The sequence below is a fragment of the Diachasma alloeum genome, unplaced genomic scaffold, assembly GCF_001412515.2.
Source record: "Diachasma alloeum isolate Michigan unplaced genomic scaffold, Dall2.0 Dall_scaffold_00798, whole genome shotgun sequence".
NCBI classification, from domain to species: Eukaryota; Metazoa; Arthropoda; class Insecta; order Hymenoptera; family Braconidae; genus Diachasma; species Diachasma alloeum.
The window spans coordinates 96,540-116,953 of NW_021680928.1; the positions used below are offsets into that span (position 1 = coordinate 96,540).

Here is a 20,414-nt window from a genome sequence, read left to right on the forward strand (position 1 = left end):
AAAAAAAAATAACGTTTCATAATGAAATTCAATTTCGGGCACATACACATGTGCGCCCGACGCCGTCCCTGACTTACCGCTGTAGCGCGCTCGTGATTGGTCAACTTAAATTGTTCATAACTCATAATTTATTCATTTGATTGAAAAATGGCAAAGGAACTTTCTGTTTCAAATTCCATCCCCTACCCCCCTGTCAAAGGAAAACTCGTTGACCTGGGACACCCCGTATAATCAACTTCCGACCAGTTCCCCTCGTTGCACGAAAATACTGAAAATTTTGCAATTTCATGATTTATCTCCAGCTCAATCAGATCATAGATTCCCTGGAGATTTATTCCGTCGGATAAACAAATCTTTCTTCAACTTCCTGTATTTTTTCCATCCTATTGAGTACAAAATTAGTTGACTTTTATTTTTTTCTAATGTGCCCATTTTGCTACTTTTCACAATTTTAACTTTTTTTTTCTCCGAAACCTGACGTGCTAGCGAAATTTTACAAAAACACAAATAAATACAGGGTGAAAAATTTATCTACACTATAAATTTTATTTCTGGCAGAAAACATGGCCCAATTTTGTTGGACCGTGTTATTAAACAAATCAACGTTTTTCTTATTGCACCGAAAAAAAAAAATTTAAAAACAATGTTTTTAAATCTTGTTTTTATTGAAAAGATATATTTAAAAAGTACTGCTGGAAAGTTAGATTTAGAATCCGGAACCAGGGTTGTTGATTAATTGACAAATATGTATTGAATATTTTTTGTGGTTAGCTGCAATAATTGTTGATTGTTATATATATATTATTATCAAGAATGATTGTAGGCGATAGACTCACCGAAAAAAAACAATAAACGATTGGATTTGTCCACTTGACCATTTATAATGTATAGAGAATGTCTCATTTGAAAAAATACGGCCAAATATCTCCTAAGGCGGGCAAGTGACAAAAAAATATTCGATACAAAAATTGTAGGGTTTCGAGGGAGACATTCGATGCATTCATTATTTTGAACTTTCAAGCTCATGCTTGCCAGCTGCAAGCACAAAGCCCTTTTTTTTAATGGCAACCACATTTTTTACCCCAATGAAACTTGTTCATCTTGATGATTTGTTTTCAGACACCTCGTCATTCATGTAATTTCCTCAAATTTTACTCAAAAAATGCCACAAAAACGAGTTCTGTGGTCAGATTGAAGATTCAAACATCCTTGGCGCACCTTGGTGTAATTGTTCCGTTGATTTCTTTACCAACAGGAGTTATCAAATGTAAACAATAAACAAAAAATTTTCCTACTACTTCGAGGATTCTTTTATTCTATTCAGTACTCCATCTCATTTCACTCGAGTTGTAAGAGATTACCTGAACAGTTCCTTCCCGAATCGTTGGATTGGTTGGGGTGGTTACATTTTGTGGCCTCCACGATTACCGGATCTTACGCTCCTCGACTTCTATCTGCACTGAGAAAGAAAATTTCTAAGAAATAGAAATTCTATGTTTGACCCAAATCGTTCATCGATTGAATAGTCGCAAAAGAAAATGCTATTGTAAGTCACAAATATCGATTTGATTGTAATGTTTTCGATTAAAAAAGAATGAGATCAGTTATCTAAACTTTTTTTTTTGTTACTATCTACTTTTCAGTACATACAAATCAATGTCTTTATTACCAGATATCTTCTTCGAATAAAGCATGTAATTATCCAATTTATCGTCGTCACGATATCCCGCAAAAGAATATTTGTTCGATTGAAAGCAGAATTCATGGATGCAATAAAATATTCATTCCGTCTATGAGGAACATATTGTTGGATACTCATTGGCGCGAAACTTTCGCGGTGAGCAGTTTCTTATTTACAACAAACGCAATTTTTCATCATTTGAACTGATTATTTTTCCATTGCAATTGTGAAAAAAAAAATTATTTGCACCAAATCCGAAGCGTTTGAACTAAACCAAAATTGAATTGGTTTGGTATGAAATCGATTTTATCGCAAAAACATGTATTTTCAAAATTCGATAGAATAAACAAAATATACTATACTATAACAAAATCGATTTCATACAATCCAATTTTGGTTTAGTTCAAAGNTTCAGTACTCCATCTCATTTCACTCGAGTTGTAAGAGATTACCTGAACAGTTCCTTCCCGAATCGTTGGATTGGTTGGGGTGGTTACATTTTGTGGCCTCCACGATTACCGGATCTTACGCTCCTCGACTTCTATCTGCACTGAGAAAGAAAATTTCTAAGAAATAGAAATTCTATGTTTGACCCAAATCGTTCATCGATTGAATAGTCGCAAAAGAAAATGCTATTGTAAGTCACAAATATCGATTTGATTGTAATGTTTTCGATTAAAAAAGAATGAGATCAGTTATCTAAACTTTTTTTTTTGTTACTATCTACTTTTCAGTACATACAAATCAATGTCTTTATTACCAGATATCTTCTTCGAATAAAGCATGTAATTATCCAATTTATCGTCGTCACGATATCCCGCAAAAGAATATTTGTTCGATTGAAAGCAGAATTCATGGATGCAATAAAATATTCATTCCGTCTATGAGGAACATATTGTTGGATACTCATTGGCGCGAAACTTTCGCGGTGAGCAGTTTCTTATTTACAACAAACGCAATTTTTCATCATTTGAACTGATTATTTTTCCATTGCAATTGTGAAAAAAAAAATTATTTGCACCAAATCCGAAGCGTTTGAACTAAACCAAAATTGAATTGGTTTGGTATGAAATCGATTTTATCGCAAAAACATGTATTTTCAAAATTCGATAGAATAAACAAAATATACTATACTATAACAAAATCGATTTCATACAATCCAATTTTGGTTTAGTTCAAAGAGATATTTGTGTTTTACAATAGCATTTTCTTTTGCGACTATTCAATCGATGAACGATTTGGATCAATCATAGAATTTGTATTTCTTAGAATTTTTGTTTCTCAGTGTGTGGGGCTTCATCAAAGATGTTGTTTACAGTGTGAACTTTACACAAACCGACCGACCACTCCAGTGGATTTACAGAGACATATCAGGGAGGCTATTGCACGCATTACTCCACAAATTGTTCGAAGCGTTGTTGAGAATTTCCGCCATCGAATTGAGTTGTGCCTGCAAGTTAACAGTGGAAACATTGGTCATTTCCGGTAAACGCTCACGAACTTCCACACATGTTCGCCCTATTTTTTTCTTTTTTTTTTAGCCCAAGAGATGCGAAGCAGACTTTACATCTACGTGATGCATCCTAGGTCATACTAAAAAAGTCTGAATCTTCAATTTGACCACAAAACTCGTTTTTGTGGCATTTTTCAAGTAAAATTAGAGGAGATTACAGGAATGACGAGGTATCTGAAAATAACTCATCAAGATGAACAAGTTTCATTCGGGTGAAAAATGCAGTTGATATTTTAAAAAGAGCACTTTGTGCTTACAGCTTACAAGCATGAGCTTAAAAGCTCAAAATAATAAATGCATCGAATGACCCCCTCGAAACCCTACAATTTTTGTATTTAACATTTTTTGTTACTTGCCCGCCTTAGGAGATATTTGGCCGCATTTTTTCAAATGGGACACCCTGTATACTGTAGAAAATAATTATTTATGATTGCGGATACATTAATATTTTTTTCATTCTCAATCAATCATCATATTATTCGATAATTTTCCTCCCGCTCATCAAAAAGCAAAATACGAACTTTCCTTTGTAGGCGTGTTAAAAAATCGCATGTGCACCTCGTCAAGACTTTCCGCCCTTGATGCAGAATATACTAGTTTTCGATTAATCGACAAACATCGCCCATCCCTATTCGCTGCTGAATTCAATCTCTCATAGTCATGAAGGATATTATAAATTTCCTTGAGAATATGTAGGACAAATGCCAAATGGTATACTGCTTCAAAGAAAACGCAGAGACAGATCCCTCTGATGCTCATTAGAAGCCAAACTCCAGTTGTTTTAACTGCTGGGAAAATTATCGTTATGAATATGGAAACATATGCTCTGGTAAGATTGCACGTGTTTTCTCTTCTGAAAAAATCACTTTCTTCTGTTTAACTTTTGGTTGTGCTGTCACAGGTTCTGAAGACTGCAGCATCATATTTCATGGTGTTTTCGGCTATGCAATGAAATGAGGCGGTGCTTGTTCTGCGAGTATTTATATAATAAAATAGAAAATATTATAATGTTATTATTGTCTTTCTACTTATTTCTTTTCAAACATAAGTGATTCTCTCAAATTTCCTTCAGTTGTCGTTGTGGTAATAAAATCACTTCAAGTATATCCGATTAATGATTAAATGAATCGAGGGTAGAGTAGTTTTTTGGGTAACATTATGGTTATACCTTCTCATAATAGTTATTTTCATCGCAAGGTCCACAAAGTATTGTTTGACGAATGTGGCTTTGTTTTTCTACACCCTATAATCACATTCGTCAGAAAATACTTTTGGACCGTGTGACGTATGCAATTTTTCGTCAGAAGGCCCGTAAACCGCGATCTAACCGAGCGAAGCGAGGTTAGAATCGCCGTTTACCGGGCCTTTTCACGAAAACTTCGATTTTTTCAACTTATAAATGATTTTCTTTTTTTTTAATTTATACTGATCAATTTATCACCAAAGTGTAGAGGTGCAATTAATTTTTAGAATTAATATTTGATTTTTTTTTGAAATTTGATTTAATTCAATTTTTCAATTAATTGATTATTTTCCCTTTTTTGTATTGTCATATTATTTTTATCTCTTTCTTGAGATTCTACCCACCAGCAACGTTCTCGTCGTGAATCCTGGGTTACGCTAAGAGCTGGTGAGGTTTGTTAAATACCTCACTACTCGATAAAACAACGTAAATTCTAAATGTATACCATTTATTGTGAATTCTTGAAGAATCCATGCCTCGAGAAGGTGAGACGGAGTATTGAGGACCATCCCGTACATGTGTTTGAGCACTTACTTATAAAGTAGGATGACTCATAGCGGTGGAATTTATATTGTGTAACCTAGGTCCCAGAAAGGGACGAAATCACACCTCATAACATCCGAATAAATTCTAGTTTATGAGAGCGACTTTTTCTAATATTTTTCCCGTTAGTAATTCGTAAATATACATCGATTCAGTATATAAAATCATAAATTTAAGGTGAACAGGGTTTACTATAGTAATACCGTTTTTTGTGTCATGAAAAAACTCAACTCTTTTACTCAGGTAGTGATGTCGTCCACTTTGAACGCTTCGAGTTTCAAAGAGAAGTCATTGCCTTAAGGAATCGTACAGAAAAAATTTCTCTCTCTCTTTATTCGTTTTAACACTATTTCTGCTTCTATTCGTACTCGCTTCGTATTAAATAAGTCAGAGCTGACGCCATAGAGTCTGAAAATTCTTGCCTTTCCTCTTCACTTTGATAATCGAAAGGTGTGGAAATCAATTGCTAATGCTTGCCACGAACTGAAAATTCTTTTCCTCGCGAAGTATTTAAAAAAATCATTGCATCACTGTCAATCACACATGTTTCTTTTCTTCCCCCCTGTGAGCCAATACTTAATTCATCGATCATGCTTAGAAGGGCTGATGCCCCAACGCAGCTGCTAGTACGTGATATGCTGAGCAGAGGAAGAACTTTAGATATGGACTTTTAAGACTAGTCCTATCATAAATCCATTGCGAAACAGTCTGTTCTCCATCAATATTTTTAGATAAATTTCCGTTAAGGTCATGTTTATTTTCAATTGGATTTGTTGAATTTATAAGAATCTGCACAAATGTCGGACGCTGATGATTTTTGGAACCATCCCTATTACAAAATGATGAAAAAGGTGACGAGTTTTATGGGCCAATGGCCCTATCAATCTATGAGGGTACACCTCGCAACTGCCTTTATCACCTTTTCTATTCTCAGCATGATGCTGACAGTGCAGGTACTATTGAAAAATTAATTTGTCTCCGGTCTTACAATTTTTGCTTCCGAATGGAAGCTTTGTAATCGTTCAAATTTAAGTTTTCAATTTTTTGTGTTATATCGACAAGAATTTATATTAAAATGGTTTACGTTTTCTATATTATTGAAGTTATCAGCTTTTTGGGTAAATCGACGCAATATCGAGATAGTTCTGGATTGTAGTGTTCCCTTCGTCACAGATTTAATTCTACTGACAAAATACGTGAATAATTGTTGCCATTATAATATGGCAAGTTATGTTTTTCCAAGCATTCATCGTTTAGTTAAAGGGTAAAATAATTGCCGATCGTCCCCTCAATTTATAGATGGTTCACCTCTTGGAGCAAATCAAATGTAATTGGACTATTCTCCCGAAAAATAATGGACTCCATATGCTCCACGATTACAGTGTCTTCGCGCAAAAATTCGTGAAGATATATATGAGTGAGTCATCTAGCTCGAAAATGATCATATTGACTTACCATTGATATGTAACTAATCCGAAATTTATTCAGCGGCGATGTGGTTGAGTTGTGCAAGTTACATAAGTGAACCGTTGCAGGAGAGATTAACTGTTCATCTTCTATACCCCAACGTCACATTAGCAAAGAGATTTTCGATGCCCTTCGAATTTGGCCCAGTTGATGTGGACACTTGGTATTATTATCTCTGGTGTGCAACTTCATTTGGTATATTGACGCGTTTGACAGTCATTGGTTCATGTGATCTATTAATGTTCACATTTGCTGAGCATGCAAATGGATTACTCAAGGGATTGGGGTGACGTAGAAGATGACTGATAGAATTGCAAGCACGGAATTTCTTAATGTAAATTTTTTGTTGCAGATATGCAATTGAACATCTGCCTCCGCACGATGAGTGTGAAAGTGATGACGAATGTTATGAGTATATGAAACGCTGCGCTATGATCCATGGGCGTGCAATAGAGTATGTCATCATCTGATGATGATATCGTAGTACACCGGATTGATAATAAAATTCCAATGAACAGGTTTGCAGAAAAAGTTAGAGACATGTACCTTTGGTCTTTCTTCGGAACAGTTGGGCTTAATATGACCTTAATGAGTATAACTGGTGTGCAGGTATTGTCATCAGATTGTACACTGATAGAAAGAATTATTTTTATTGAGGTCTTCCTTTCTTGAAACAAGTATTATATACTTGAATTAATTTCAAATAAATAAGATCTTACGGTGAATATAAATTATTTCTTCTTGAGATACATTTACTTGAATCAAATAAAACAGCCCTTGGAGTCAAGTCACATGTATTCACCACAAAAATGGAAAAGTTCTATTTTTGCTTCCGAATGGAAGCCTTGTAATCGACAATTTTTACGATCTCGTAATTTTACATGGAAATGATGTAGAATGTCATGAAACGTGAAAATATGATGTTTTTAGAAAATGTATGTATGCATGTCGGAATATGTATGCCGATTTTTCGGAAATTTTTTATAAATCCCCCCGAAAAAAGGACCAAAGTTTGAGCTAAAAATCTGAAATTTTGTCAGATAATTGGTATTACTTTGGAGCATTTGTGGGTCCAAGTTCAGCTCAATCGGCCCAGTAGTTTCCGAGATATAGCAATTTTTCAAAAATCTTTTTTCCTTAATATCTCATAAACTACGTGACCGCATTGAAGTTTTTTAATGGGAAAGTATTCCTTACGATAATATCTATCGAACCAAATCAAAATATTGCTACGTAACTAGGGTCAGTTTAGTAATAATCGGCATTTTTTATTTTTACTAGGAAATCGTTGTGGAAACGATAACTCGTTGAAAATCCAAGATAGGAAGTTGGAATTTGGTAGGATTATAGCTCTTATGATATTACAGAACTGTATTATTCACGAGCTGAATCGGATAAGTAGTTTAGAAGATATTCAACTTTTTGTGAAAAACTTGTGCTTAATATCTCCTAAACTACTGGACCGATTCACTTTTTTTTCAAAATATTTGTCACGATATCTTCTATCAAGATCGATCAAAATATGTATACCCGCCCATTCAAAGTTTTCGAGATATCAGCGGTTTTCCATTTTTTTTATTTTAAAGTTAATGTGGTGTCCAGAATACGGGTCAAGCTTGGTCTAGACATCTGAAATTCTGGGTACTAATTTGTATTATGAGCCCACAGTTATGTATAAAATTTTATGTCAATCGATTCAGTACAACTGGGCATAGAGCAATTTATCCAAAAATCTTTTTTTCTAAAAAATTACACATCGTTATTTTATCAATGATTTTCATCTCTACTATATGACTTAAAAAGTCATAACAACAATTTATGGTATTTTGTATTTGATGAAATGTCATAGCTATGACAGAGGTAGAGTTCGGTATGGTCTTTTTTTTTTTAAGAAATGTAAATTTTCTACGATCTTTATTATCAAAAGTACGGTCATTAGTTGATTTTGAGTTTCATGTAAATATAATGTGAATACTTTTGCCTAATTTGGATTGCATTAATATTTCAGTTCATGAGATGAGTCTAATTGTACGTGTTCGAAGAATCAGATATTTTGAGGAAAATACGTTTCAAGAGGAAGACGTTTCTTCTTTTTCTACTCAATCCTATTCTAAAAAGAACATACACTTAAAGTCGATAACTATCGATATCTCGCAAGCCTGTCACGCTTATTCCTCATTGGTTCCAGTCGTCTGAGGCGGCAAATTTAATTCATGATTAATTTTATTTTGAGATGTTCAATTATGATTGTTACAATTACAGCGCGCTGTAGCGCGCGTTCGGTCTCGTAGAGTTATATAGTGGACTCCCGTTAGTCACACAGTCGCATTTCCCCTCATATCGATTTTTCGGTCCACGAGTGCTCCCCCCACTCCATTATTAGTCGGTACGCTGAACCTGGTTCTGTATCAATTTCAGTGTCCGTGAGTTTTGATGTGTGGAATTTATGTTTTTTGGCTCGCTGATTCCGAATTTGATAGTCTTTTTTCACAAAAATTCTATTCTATTTGTTATTAACAATTTAATTGTTTAACCCATCATATCACAAAAATGGTGAGAGATAGGGAACAAAGTTTCGAACAAAAGATGTTTAACGTGTAATAATACACATTTCTTGTTTTATGACTTTTTCCCCTAACTATGACAGACAAGGAGTTATCGGGGATCGGAGCCAAGCAGGTGGCACGTTAGCGCTTGCGCGAGGTTTCGACGCGCTCCAATGCATTTAACGGCAAACTCGATAAAGATAACGTAAAATGGTTCAAATAAAAGATGTTTGTTATTAAATTTTACACATAATTCGTATTTTAAATTTTTTCATTATATCTCGTCATCAATGAGATATCAATGATTTTAGGTTGCATGGTGAGGTAAATTATCGAAAAAATTATTGTTTACGGCCGTTTTACGACTAAACGGTGCAAGATACGGCAAAAACTTTCGCATTCAAAATGTTTCCCCATTAACAATACATTGATTTGATTTTATGCCTTTTCATCATATCTCCATTATCTACAGGGATATAGGCCGTTATATGAGAACGCGAGGACTCCACGCGGTTATTATCCATTGGCTGAACCTAATTCTAAAACGATTTCGAGGTCCGTGAGTTTTTTTGTGTGGAATTCATGTTTTTTGGGTCGCTGATTACGAATTCATCCGTTATTTTTCTACAAAATTCGGCGTTCAATTTTTTATAAACAATTTAATTGTTTATATCGCTGTAGCCCCCGAAGTATGATAGGTAGACAAAAACTTTCAAATGATGAATTATTTAGAATTTCATAAGGAATAATTTATGTTTTTATCATTTCTACGTACCTTTTCAAGATTCCGAGATATAAACAATGAAAGAGTTGCGCGACCCATCGCAGCGCTTTCGGCCCCACCGCGTGAGACAAGTAGAAACAAGTGGTAGCTCTCATTTAATGATAGCAGCAGTAATAAATTGATCATGTCATAATAATGTCAACAACGATAGTGTGTTAAATACTCGATTTCGAGAGCATTGTAGGAGGTGAAAAGGGACGCTCCAAGCCTTCCGTTTGCGGGCTACACACGGCGTGCGGTGGGCCCGCGATGGTTCGCGCAACTCTTTCATTGTTTATATCTCGGAATGTTGAAAAGGTACGTAGAAATTCCATAAATTATTCCTTATGAAATTCTAAATAATTGATCATGTGAAAGTTTTTGTCTACCTATCATACTTCGGGGGCTAGGGCGATATAAACAATTAAATTGTTCATAAAAAATTGAACGCCGAATTTTTTAGAGAAATATCGGATGAATTCGTAATCAGCGACCCAAAAAACATGAATTCCACACAAAAAAACTCATGGACCTCGAAATCGTTTTAGAATTAGGTTCAACCAATGGATAATAATCGCGTGGAGTACTCGCGTTCTCATATAACGGCCTCGCTCTGTAGATAATGGAGATATGACGAAAAAGCATAAAATCAAATCAATGTACTGTTAATGGGGGAACATTTTGAATGCGAAAGTTTTTGCCGTATGTTGCACCGTTTACTCGTAAAACAGCCGTAAACAATAATTTTTTCGATAATTTACCTCACCATGCAACCTAAAATCATTAATATCTCATTGATGACGAGATATAATGAAAAACGTACTATGTGCGTCTGTAGAAGAATATAATGTAAAGTATAGGTCCATTTAAATGAATAATAACTTTATTAACGATTTTGGGGCGAAATGAATAGCAAAAAAAAAATACAAATAGTGACAGGACGCGTCCGTCACTATCATAATTCGCGTAATTTCTTATACGAATTTTAACTTTAACGAGTGTAAAAAATTAATCCATCAATTTTTTCTAGAAGTATTTTCTTAAACAATAATCTCTCGTTTGAATAGGGAAATCCTGTACAAACAGGGTGGAGAAACATTTATTATTGATTATAAAATTTTGACGACAATTCAAAGTATTAGGCATAGAATTTTTATTATGATTTCTATTTTCTATGGACTTTTAGAGATTTCTTCTACATTTTAATGTTTTGTTCAACTTTGAGAAATTAATATTCACATAAGATTAGGTGTTATTTTGACATTTTCAAATTAATATTTGTTGATAACACTAAACTGCCAATTGAGCACACGGTCAGTCAAAATGACTTCATCTACATTGACTTTCGTTTAGAATTTATATCAAATTTTTATCTTCAAACTGTAAGTTGAGTTTATACTTTAGCTTATTTTGTTTTTGAGAACTCAATGAATTGTTTGAAATGTGTCATAAACATAAAAATAATTACTCACTTTTGTGGGGTATTTTCTTGGTTACCGGATATTTGTTCCCCGGAAAAATGTTCCCCATTTCTTTTTTTTCTGTCTCAATCCTTGAAACATTCCTCCTTTTTTTCCTGCCTCAATCCTCGTTTTGTTTACATTCTTATTCCTCTGAATGGCCAGTATTTACTTCTTGATTCAACCGGTATGTAATAAAAAAACAAAAACAAATGTTTTTGTAAAAAAGCTGCGCCAAGAAAAAGATTTATTTGGTTTTTACTGGAAACTTGAAATTTTTGAAAAATACAAAGAAATAAAAACGAAAGCCAAGTCAGGAATGTCAAATAAATGGGTATAGTACACAATCAGATTTCTATAAGAAAAATGGATCTCAATAAAAAAAGCATTTTTAAAAAATTCTCCATAACATAAAAAATTAGTACGGGCAGGACCAACGTCCTTGGCGCGGATCAGCAGATGGAGGATTAGATTCATATAGCCAGTGAGTAGAAAAAATACGCGCCAAGAACGTTGGTCTTGCCCCTACTGATTTTTTATGTTATGGAGAATTTTAAAAAAATGCTTTTTTTATTGAGATCCATTTTTCTTATAGAAATCTGATTGTGTACTATACTCATTTATTTGACATTCCCGACTTGGCTTTCGTTTTTATTTCTTTGTATTTTTAAAAAATTTCAAGTTTCCAGTAAAAACCAAATAAAACTTTTTCTTGGCGCAACTTTTTTACAAAAACATTTGTTTTTGTTTTTTAGCGAGATTTCATTCATTTTTTCAAATTAAGCACATTTTTTCAATTAAGAATTATTTTCATATCATTAGGAAGTTGTTCTCTCCAATTTAACTCATTTGTTTTTTCACAAGAAATTTATTGTTGAACATAGTAAAAATTGCGAGGCGGTATAGTAGAAAGTAGTTGAATAAAAGTAAAATTTAATTTGTCATGAGTAAAAATTCGTTTAAGATAAATCAAATTTTAAAATTGTTTCGGTATGGTCCTCGATTACTATGTTCACATTGTAATTTTTTATTATTTTATATTTTCTCCATGTGGAAGAAAATTATATGCAAACTGACCATTCAGAAGCATATTGCTAATTTATTAGCAAAAATAACTATAGAATAGTTTGTTTTCGTATTCTGCGTATCTCACCGTAACCTAATTTATAACAGTTTTTCCCACGGAATTGGAAACACTTTCTGTTATCCCTCAAAGAAAAATATATATTGTCATTTCAATTTCAACTATCCACCAACATTTAACACTTGATTACACAATATTCGATAAATAGCATTTCTGTCAATTTCCAAACATAAACCATAACCTCACAAACTATTTTTATCTCCGAGGACCGGATATAGATATGACGAGAAGAAATCTGAATTTTCGACAAAAGAAAAAAGATAGAACAAAGAGTTAATTTTTCGTTTTACTCTAATGAGTGATTCAAAGTGAAAAGAAAACATTCCCGTAGTTATCGACATGGAGAATAGAAACCTCTTCTCCATGGTTGTCCATAACAACATCACAACACATGGTTAAACGCACTGGTGGTAACACTGCGACGTTCAATGTGAGGCTCAGTTGGGCCGACGCTGCCAACGTCGTAAACAAAAACTCACACTTTATAATGTGAATCGCAAGAATGAGAATATCAAACCGTTGCTATGCGCGTATCTTCAGCATTGTTAATCCAAATAACCCAACAGTTACACCACTGAAAAGCTCGTAGACGATTTATATAGTGTAACTAAGGACGGTTTTTCGATTTGTCTTCCCGTTCTCATTATATTAAATGGAGGTGATATAGAGGCAGTGGAAGGGGAAGTGACGTCGTGTATAGATGCGCGGTGCGCTCGGCCTGATGTTAAAACTTTTCTTGGCCGATACGCTCCCGCGTATCTCGACTTCGGTATTATTGTGATTTGGGTTTGAGTGGGGGAGGGGGGCTCATTGAGAGATGTTATTATCGTATATCGAGTAACGTGTTCATCAGGCTTACAGTTGTTAGTGTGGTATCGCTATTCGTAGGGACTTGTTGTTGCATGTAATCAATTAAAATGGTGGATATTGTTGCTTATTTGCTAAACCACTCTCAGTCACCAACATTTGCCTGCCAGAATTACTGCGACAAAATTTATAAGATGCCATGGACAGCAGCATAAATGCAGAGCCGAGCAGCAAATAAGCAACAATATCCACCATTTTAATTGATTATATGCAACAACAAGTCCCTGCGAATAGCGATACCACACTGACAACGGTAAGCCTGATGAACACGTTACTCGATATACGATAATAACAACTCTCAATGAGCCCCCCATCCCCTCTCAAACCCAAATCACAATAATACCGAAATATTACATATCGGTTTAATCAAGTAAACACTGGCCATTCAGAGGAATAAGAATGCAAACAAAACGAGGATTGAGGCAGGAAAAAAAAGAGGAACTTTTCAAGGATTGAGATTGAAAAAAAAGAAATGGGGGACATTTTTCGGGGAACATTTCTCCTAGAACCTATTTTCTTCAATGTGAGGTATGAAATATGAATACTCCACTCTCATTTCCATTTTGGATATCGGAGAAAAAAAATATACCGTCGACTGGAGAGTAAGAAACGTTTTATGGTTTGCAACAAACCTGAAGTTGCTCATTATTTTTTATTTTGTTTTATTATTTATATAAGAAAGATTTTCTCAAATGGTACATCAATTTTTATCATAATTGCAAAATAATTGGACTCGTGTGATTGCATTCCTTGGCTTCGCCTCAACCCGCAATCCCCCCACTGGTCAGAAAATTTTTTTTCGACATATGTGCATGAAAATTTTTTTTTACTAATTTTCGTGTGTGAAGTAGGTCTTTTTGGGTGTATTCTAGAGTAGTTAAAAGAGTCCACTTTTTTTACTTGTGAAAAAAGGAATGTAAAAAAGTACACCGCTCGAATTTGCGTAGCCTACGACTCTCGCTAAAAACATCACACCACTCGCTCATATCCCCCCAATTTATACACTTGTAATGTAAGATACTATTTCGGCCTTGTGACAAAAATAGCCATTTTCTCAATATCTCAAAAAGAAAGTAACTGAATTGGATGTTTTTTATGTCAAGATATTCATCATGATAAGATGTATAAAATCAAATAAAAATATTGTTATGCCAGAACGGTTTGGTAATAATCGGGATTATTCATTTTTATGAAAAAATCATCGTGCGCACGATAACTTTCGAGAAAAAAAGTAAGAAGTTGAAATTTGGTAAAATTGTAGCTCTTATGACATTACAGGATGAAATTGTATAGCTCTGACAGAATCAGAGGTCGGTGTGGTTCATTCCCCCTACCAATATGAATAGCTTTCTGAGTAGTTATCATCTGCGAAATTGTACGGATCCATTCGGAAGTTTATTACCAATGGAATTGGTAGAAAAAAAAAGTAAATGTCACATGGCTTCTGCCAAAAAGGCTTACATCCCTGCTTGTTTTAATCTAATATAATATCCAGTCGAGAAATTTTCTACTTTTATGAATTGATAAAACTTTGTACCTAGGAGATGATTACATTGAGGAATGAATTGAATGTTGTTTTTTCGAATGAAGCCAATGTTTAAATTGAGCTTTCCATACATCACATTGAACGAAATTTGTGATATCCAAGTTTGTGTTGAATTGCCGTAATCTGTGATTCTATTATTGTAAACTAATGCAATTTCTTTAGTAAAGAAATATCAACTTCTTTCAACCCAACGACATCTTACTACAATCTCAAAGATTTTTCCGCGTATCAATATTCATCCTGATTTGACATACGAAATGCTCCCTTCAATTATAATTTAATTGGAACAACGTATGATCGTGTTGATTGAGATAACAACGTATTTAGTCATGAGAATAAATTTGATTTTTAAGCATTTTAAACCTTAAAGTTTATTCTGCCATACATACATTGTCGAACTTGATGGACGAAATATTGTACAAGCCAAAATGACATAAGTATGTTTAATAATACATGTTATTGTTATCTGTGGAACTTTACATAAGATATAAATCGAGTTTTAAGAAACTTAATTATACTTTAAGTTTTGTGGCTTCAAGTAAGTCGTTTAGGATGTGTATCAATTCAGTCGCGAAGTGGTAAACCGGTATAAGTCGATTTTGACTATTGTAAATAGCGAAATTGTTGTAATTTCCTTTTTGCAGCTCTCAATTTGCTCTACAAAAAAGGTAGTGACGAAAATTTTGCTATTTCGCTTAGATTTTGAGATATTCATTGAAAATTGGGTAATAGTCAAAATCGACTTATACCGGTTTACCACTTCACTACTGAATTGTTTGTCAAGTGTGTAAGAATACATTAATATGATACGGAGGGAGGGAGCTAGCAGCTCTTAAACGTTACGTCCCGTCGTAACTTGCCTGGGGGGGGAGGTATAGGAGAGGTGTATGGCTCACTTAAGGGAAAATGCGAATTTTAGATTTAAAACCTTAACTCCAAATGTAAACAATGGCTTCAATTTTTCATTTGATTATTTAAAATGCTATTTCTGAAGTGTAGAGATCTAACTCTTTTCCAAATTTACAAAATAAATGAAAAACGAAAGTAGGAGCCTATTGAGCCTTATTACCCGCCGTCAGGTAATAAGTACGATTTCAATATCGCTCACTCCGCTGCCTGTAATGCTCGCACCGCAACCTAACGTAAAATCAACCGCTGTCAAGTGACAGAAAAAAAAATCAAACGAAATAAGTGAATAAGAAATAAGTGGGATTTAAAACTACGAAAAGTCTTATTTACTAATCCCCAGATTTGACATCGTAAGGATCTTGAAACCTCGCTACATGTTTTTGTTTATATTCAAAGCGGTAGATGAAGTGAAATTTCTTCGAAAATTGCATCGTGATATTAGATAATTCGTATGAAGAGAAAATATATCTAATACTCTCATTATTGCGACAAATCAAAAGCCCTTCAATTCTAGAGAAGTTCGATATCTCCCAATAAAATGTATCTCAAGAAGAGATAACTGGTATTCACTATGAAGTCATGTTTATTTGAAAATTAACAACCAAATGATAGTTGGTTCAAATATAATTCTCTTGATAAAATTAATTTGTTCTGTCAGTGTAATCCCCGTTTTTGAATAATTTGACCTGCTCTCCATCGAACAATACTAGATAGTGAATAGTATGGATGATTGGAAAAAAATGGCGAAATTCGTTGTCAACATTATAACTCAGATAATGCATCTCTTTATGGAGTGCTTCGTGGCTCAACGAGTGATGGACGCCAGTTCCGACTTGAAGGAGACTATGTACGCTCAAATTGCTCTTTCATATTGCTTCATCACGTTATTAATTGCACTGTTAAATTTCAGAACAAGCGCCAAGTGGTATAACGCTTCGATAAAAACCCAGAAATTGATACCTCTGATGCTCTTGAGAGCGCAAAATCCAGTTGTTTTGACTGCGGGAAAAGTGATTGTCATGGGCATGAATACCTTTGCTGTGGTAAGATCATGAATTACAGTAGACTATCACTAGTTTTTTTTTAAGGCTGCTGAAGTTCACAGCTAGTCTCCGGCATTTGTCGCACAGTCATTGGTTAACTCTTGCTAGTTGCACGCCCATTTGTTGTTCGTTTCAGAGCGCTGTTCCCCACTCTCGACTGCCTTATCGCTGTCTTTTGTTCTCCAGACGTAAACACAGTGGTCTAATAGTATATTTTTCCGTACTGCTCTTCGCTTTTCCCCGTCCGGCGATTGGTATTAGCCCTTGCCCAAATTCGTATAAGCGAAAATGACTACGGAAAAATATCGTTTACTAGTGCCGTGGGGATTTTTACTCGCGTGGTTGGCCAGTCTTCGCCTTCGACTCGGACACCAACTCCACGTGAATAAAACTCCATAGCACTCATCCTGAAATAATTTTATTCAAAAATAAAACTGTTCATTCTCTTTCATTTTTCTGAGAACCTGGGTTGGCATTGATTAAGGAGTGGGGGCCGGTGAAAAATTGCTCATTTCTTGGAAATGATACCCCTACAGCCCTTTCGATGAGCAACTAGTGAGAGTCTACTGTACCTCCTCCTCACCATTGGTTTCTAATATATAATTTCTTTACGAAAATTGCAAAGGAGATAAGATTACAATATTCTAATATTATCGCAGGTACTGAAAACAGCAGCGTCTTATTTTACGGTATTCTTGGCAATGCAATAGACCACCCCGTTATCGTTGTTCTTTTTCTTCAACGCCATTGTGTTACATGAAATAGGAAAGATTCAATTGAATAGTTATCCATTAGATAAAATAGGGTGTTGCAATGTCTTCAACTTTTCCTCTACCTCGAATCATTTGATGACCATGCAACATATGATCGGTGATTATTTTGGTAAAAATTTCAACTGTCTTGATTTCTGGACTTAATAGACTACTAAGCTATTAATAAAAAATCTTTATGTCATGCGTGCGTGTAAAGTACAGGTTAACAGGGGCGTTTGGAGGTCGGTAAGTTGAATTTTACACGCACCACCAATCGTTCTTCACTTAACAGACGTTCCCAGTTTTACATGCGTCCTATGCTATTTTAGTGGTATTTTACACGTTCTCAATAACCCCTAGCGACATCTTGCGGTACAAACATAACCCATTATCCCAACCATACACGGATCAGCTGATCCATTAGACACTATTTAACGAAACAAATCGCAGTGCAAAAAGCTAAAAAATAAACTACATAATAATAAATAATTAACTCAAAAAGTGAAATATGAATACACAAGAAGATATGTTTAGTGAATACGATGAAATACTAACAGATAATATACTTCGAAACGCTCAGGAAGCAGAGAAATGCTATCAAGAAAAAGCCAACTTTGAAAGAAAAAAGAAAATGAGTNTATTAGAGAATAATTTTTTTTGCGCGATTTTTCTTCACCCCCCCACCCTGAAGAAAATATGAGGAAAGTTTGTTGATTTTTCATTATTTTTTTATTAGTATGAAGAATTAATAAACATAAATTATTATTATTATTATTATTATTACTCATATTGTTTTGTCAGATAGATTGGAATATTTGAACAATTATTAAAAGTAACAGATACATTTGACAGGGGATTTTTGAGGAGGTTCATTACATTCAAGTTCTCTTTGTTGTTGATATTGGAATTTGTTGAAGTTGATGAGTCTTCATTAGTTCTTTCATTTTGATCATTGTTGAGTTTGCAGTCTGTGACGGTTGTGGGGTGGTGATGAGATACTTTTTGATTTTTTATATTGTTGAGATTATGTTTATTAATTCTTCATACTAATAAAAAAATAATGAAAAATCAACAAACTTTCCTCATATTTTCTTCAGGGTGGGGGGGTGAAGAAAAATCGCGCAAAAAAAATTATTCTCTAATATTTAGAAAAAATACTCATTTTCTTTTTTCTTTCAAAGTTGGCTTTTTCTTCGGTGCGGCACTTTTCGGCACGACATGAACATAGCAGCAGTATCAAAAGTAATTTTTCTTCACAATGTCCGTAAACCGCATCATGAAGGACGTCATTGTACGGACAGTGTGATGAAAAAATTTTCCAGTATTTTGTATAATTCAGGTATTTCAGAAAGACGTTTTCTTATATACCTTAAACGTATTTTTAATCATCGTGGCGTTTATTTAGCGTATTCTACACCATCTCCTATTTACTGGGTTACTTATCGATCATGCGAGGCAGAACTATGACTCTAATGCAGCATTGTCGCTGATGCGAGCGATCCTTCACCTTCTGCTGAGTCGAGAAGGAAAACTTCAAATGTGGACTCTTGGAATTACATATCATCAATTCATTCGAGGAAAATGCGTTAGTGATTAATATTTTCAGATCATTTAGATGAAGGTGATGATTATCATAGATTGAACAATTTAAGTTTCGATTAACTTGGACAGCAAGCATCTGATAGCGCGTCATGTGACAGTGAGCATGTCACTGAGTGATGTCTTATTTGTTTTCACCATCAATACATTAATGGCGGGCTTCCGAATGGTCTGAACTATTACAAAAGTTTATAGCTTCACAACACTAATTAGCAGCAAGAATTATAGGTGGTTACTGCCACCTCCATGGGTGCTATCAAAATTCATATTTTTTACATATATTTTATATTATATAATATTATATATATATTTTATATTATATTTTATATTTTATATATATATATATTTTATATTATATTATATTTTATACATATTTTTTGTCCAAACTTCAAGTTGATATCTCCAATTTTTGCACAAGCTAGAGCGTTTACAAAGTATTTCTATGGAAAAACGGAAAAACGCGAATATCTCGAAAACTTTATAGGAACGGATATATATGTTTTGATTGATTTAGACAGAAGGCATCGAAACGAATATTTTGAAAACAAAGAAATCGAACTCGGTCCACTAGTTTTGAAGATATTTGCGGATAACGATTTTAACGATTTTAAAAACGAATCGCTTTTCCTTCAAAACTATTAGATCGATCGAGCTAAAATTTTGGACAGAGCTCGATTATAGATCTGACAAAATTTCAGATTTTTTGGAATCACTTTAGCCACTTAATTACTCAATTTCCTAAAAATTAACCACTGGGAAGGGGTTGGCGGACGTGGTCATATACAGACATGGTCGCTAAACTGCGTATCTTTACATTTCAGACTATTCAACATCATTTCCAATCAAAATTAGAGAATGTGAAAATCTAGAGATTACAATGCTTCCATTCGGAAGCAAAAAATAAATAAAAATGATCAAGCCGTAAAAATGGAATTATTACAAAGCAATAACAATAATTACTACTATCCATTTCAGAAGTAGAGGACCCTGGGTTTATATGCGCATAACTTGAGAAAAAAAAATCTTAAAAATATGAGACCAATTGCACTGTGTAATATAAGTATTTCACTCACCCAATACGAAGTTTCAAGTTTTTAATTTGATTAATTTATTTATAATCGCTGTGAGAAGTCGAAAAACCCCCCGATTTTCAGGATCCGTAAAAGTCGACAAACTTTGGACCGCTACCATACGTACGAAAAAAAATTTTTTTAAATCGTCAATTTTTCCAGAGATTTGTTAAACCCTTGGGGAGCCAACGAGAAAAGAAACAACTCAATATTTTAATAATTATTTATTTATTTAATATAAATGTCGACTGCGGCTATCTCGTTGTAG

General features: G+C 34.2%; 1 protein-coding gene across 1 annotated transcript; it reads left to right on the forward strand.

The window, feature by feature from the left end:
- Window positions 1–5,727: 5,727 nt before the first annotated feature.
- LOC114841552 lies at window positions 5,728–17,724 on the forward strand. Its single transcript, XM_029126573.1, has 10 exons — window positions 5,728–5,933; window positions 6,084–6,203; window positions 6,280–6,397; window positions 6,469–6,733; window positions 6,800–6,901; window positions 6,966–7,056; window positions 16,393–16,529; window positions 16,593–16,725; window positions 17,385–17,607; window positions 17,700–17,724. Exons 1-9 carry the CDS (start codon window positions 5,778–5,780, stop codon window positions 17,433–17,435), a joined length of 1,173 nt encoding a protein of 390 aa, XP_028982406.1. The 5' UTR covers window positions 5,728–5,777; the 3' UTR covers window positions 17,436–17,607; window positions 17,700–17,724.
- The last annotated feature ends 2,690 nt before the right edge of the window (window positions 17,725–20,414 follow it).

Excerpts from the sequence above, each read along its gene's own strand:
- LOC114841552 (XM_029126573.1), top strand. The coding sequence starts at position 5,778 with ATGTCGGACGCTGATGATTTTTGGAACCATCCCTATTACAAAATGATG. Across the intron at positions 6,204-6,279 it reads ATTGTTGCCATTATAATATG|ATGGTTCACCTCTTGGAGCA; the intron begins GCAAGTTATGTT and ends CTCAATTTATAG. Across the intron at positions 6,398-6,468 it reads ATTCGTGAAGATATATATGA|CGGCGATGTGGTTGAGTTGT; the intron begins GTGAGTCATCTA and ends AAATTTATTCAG.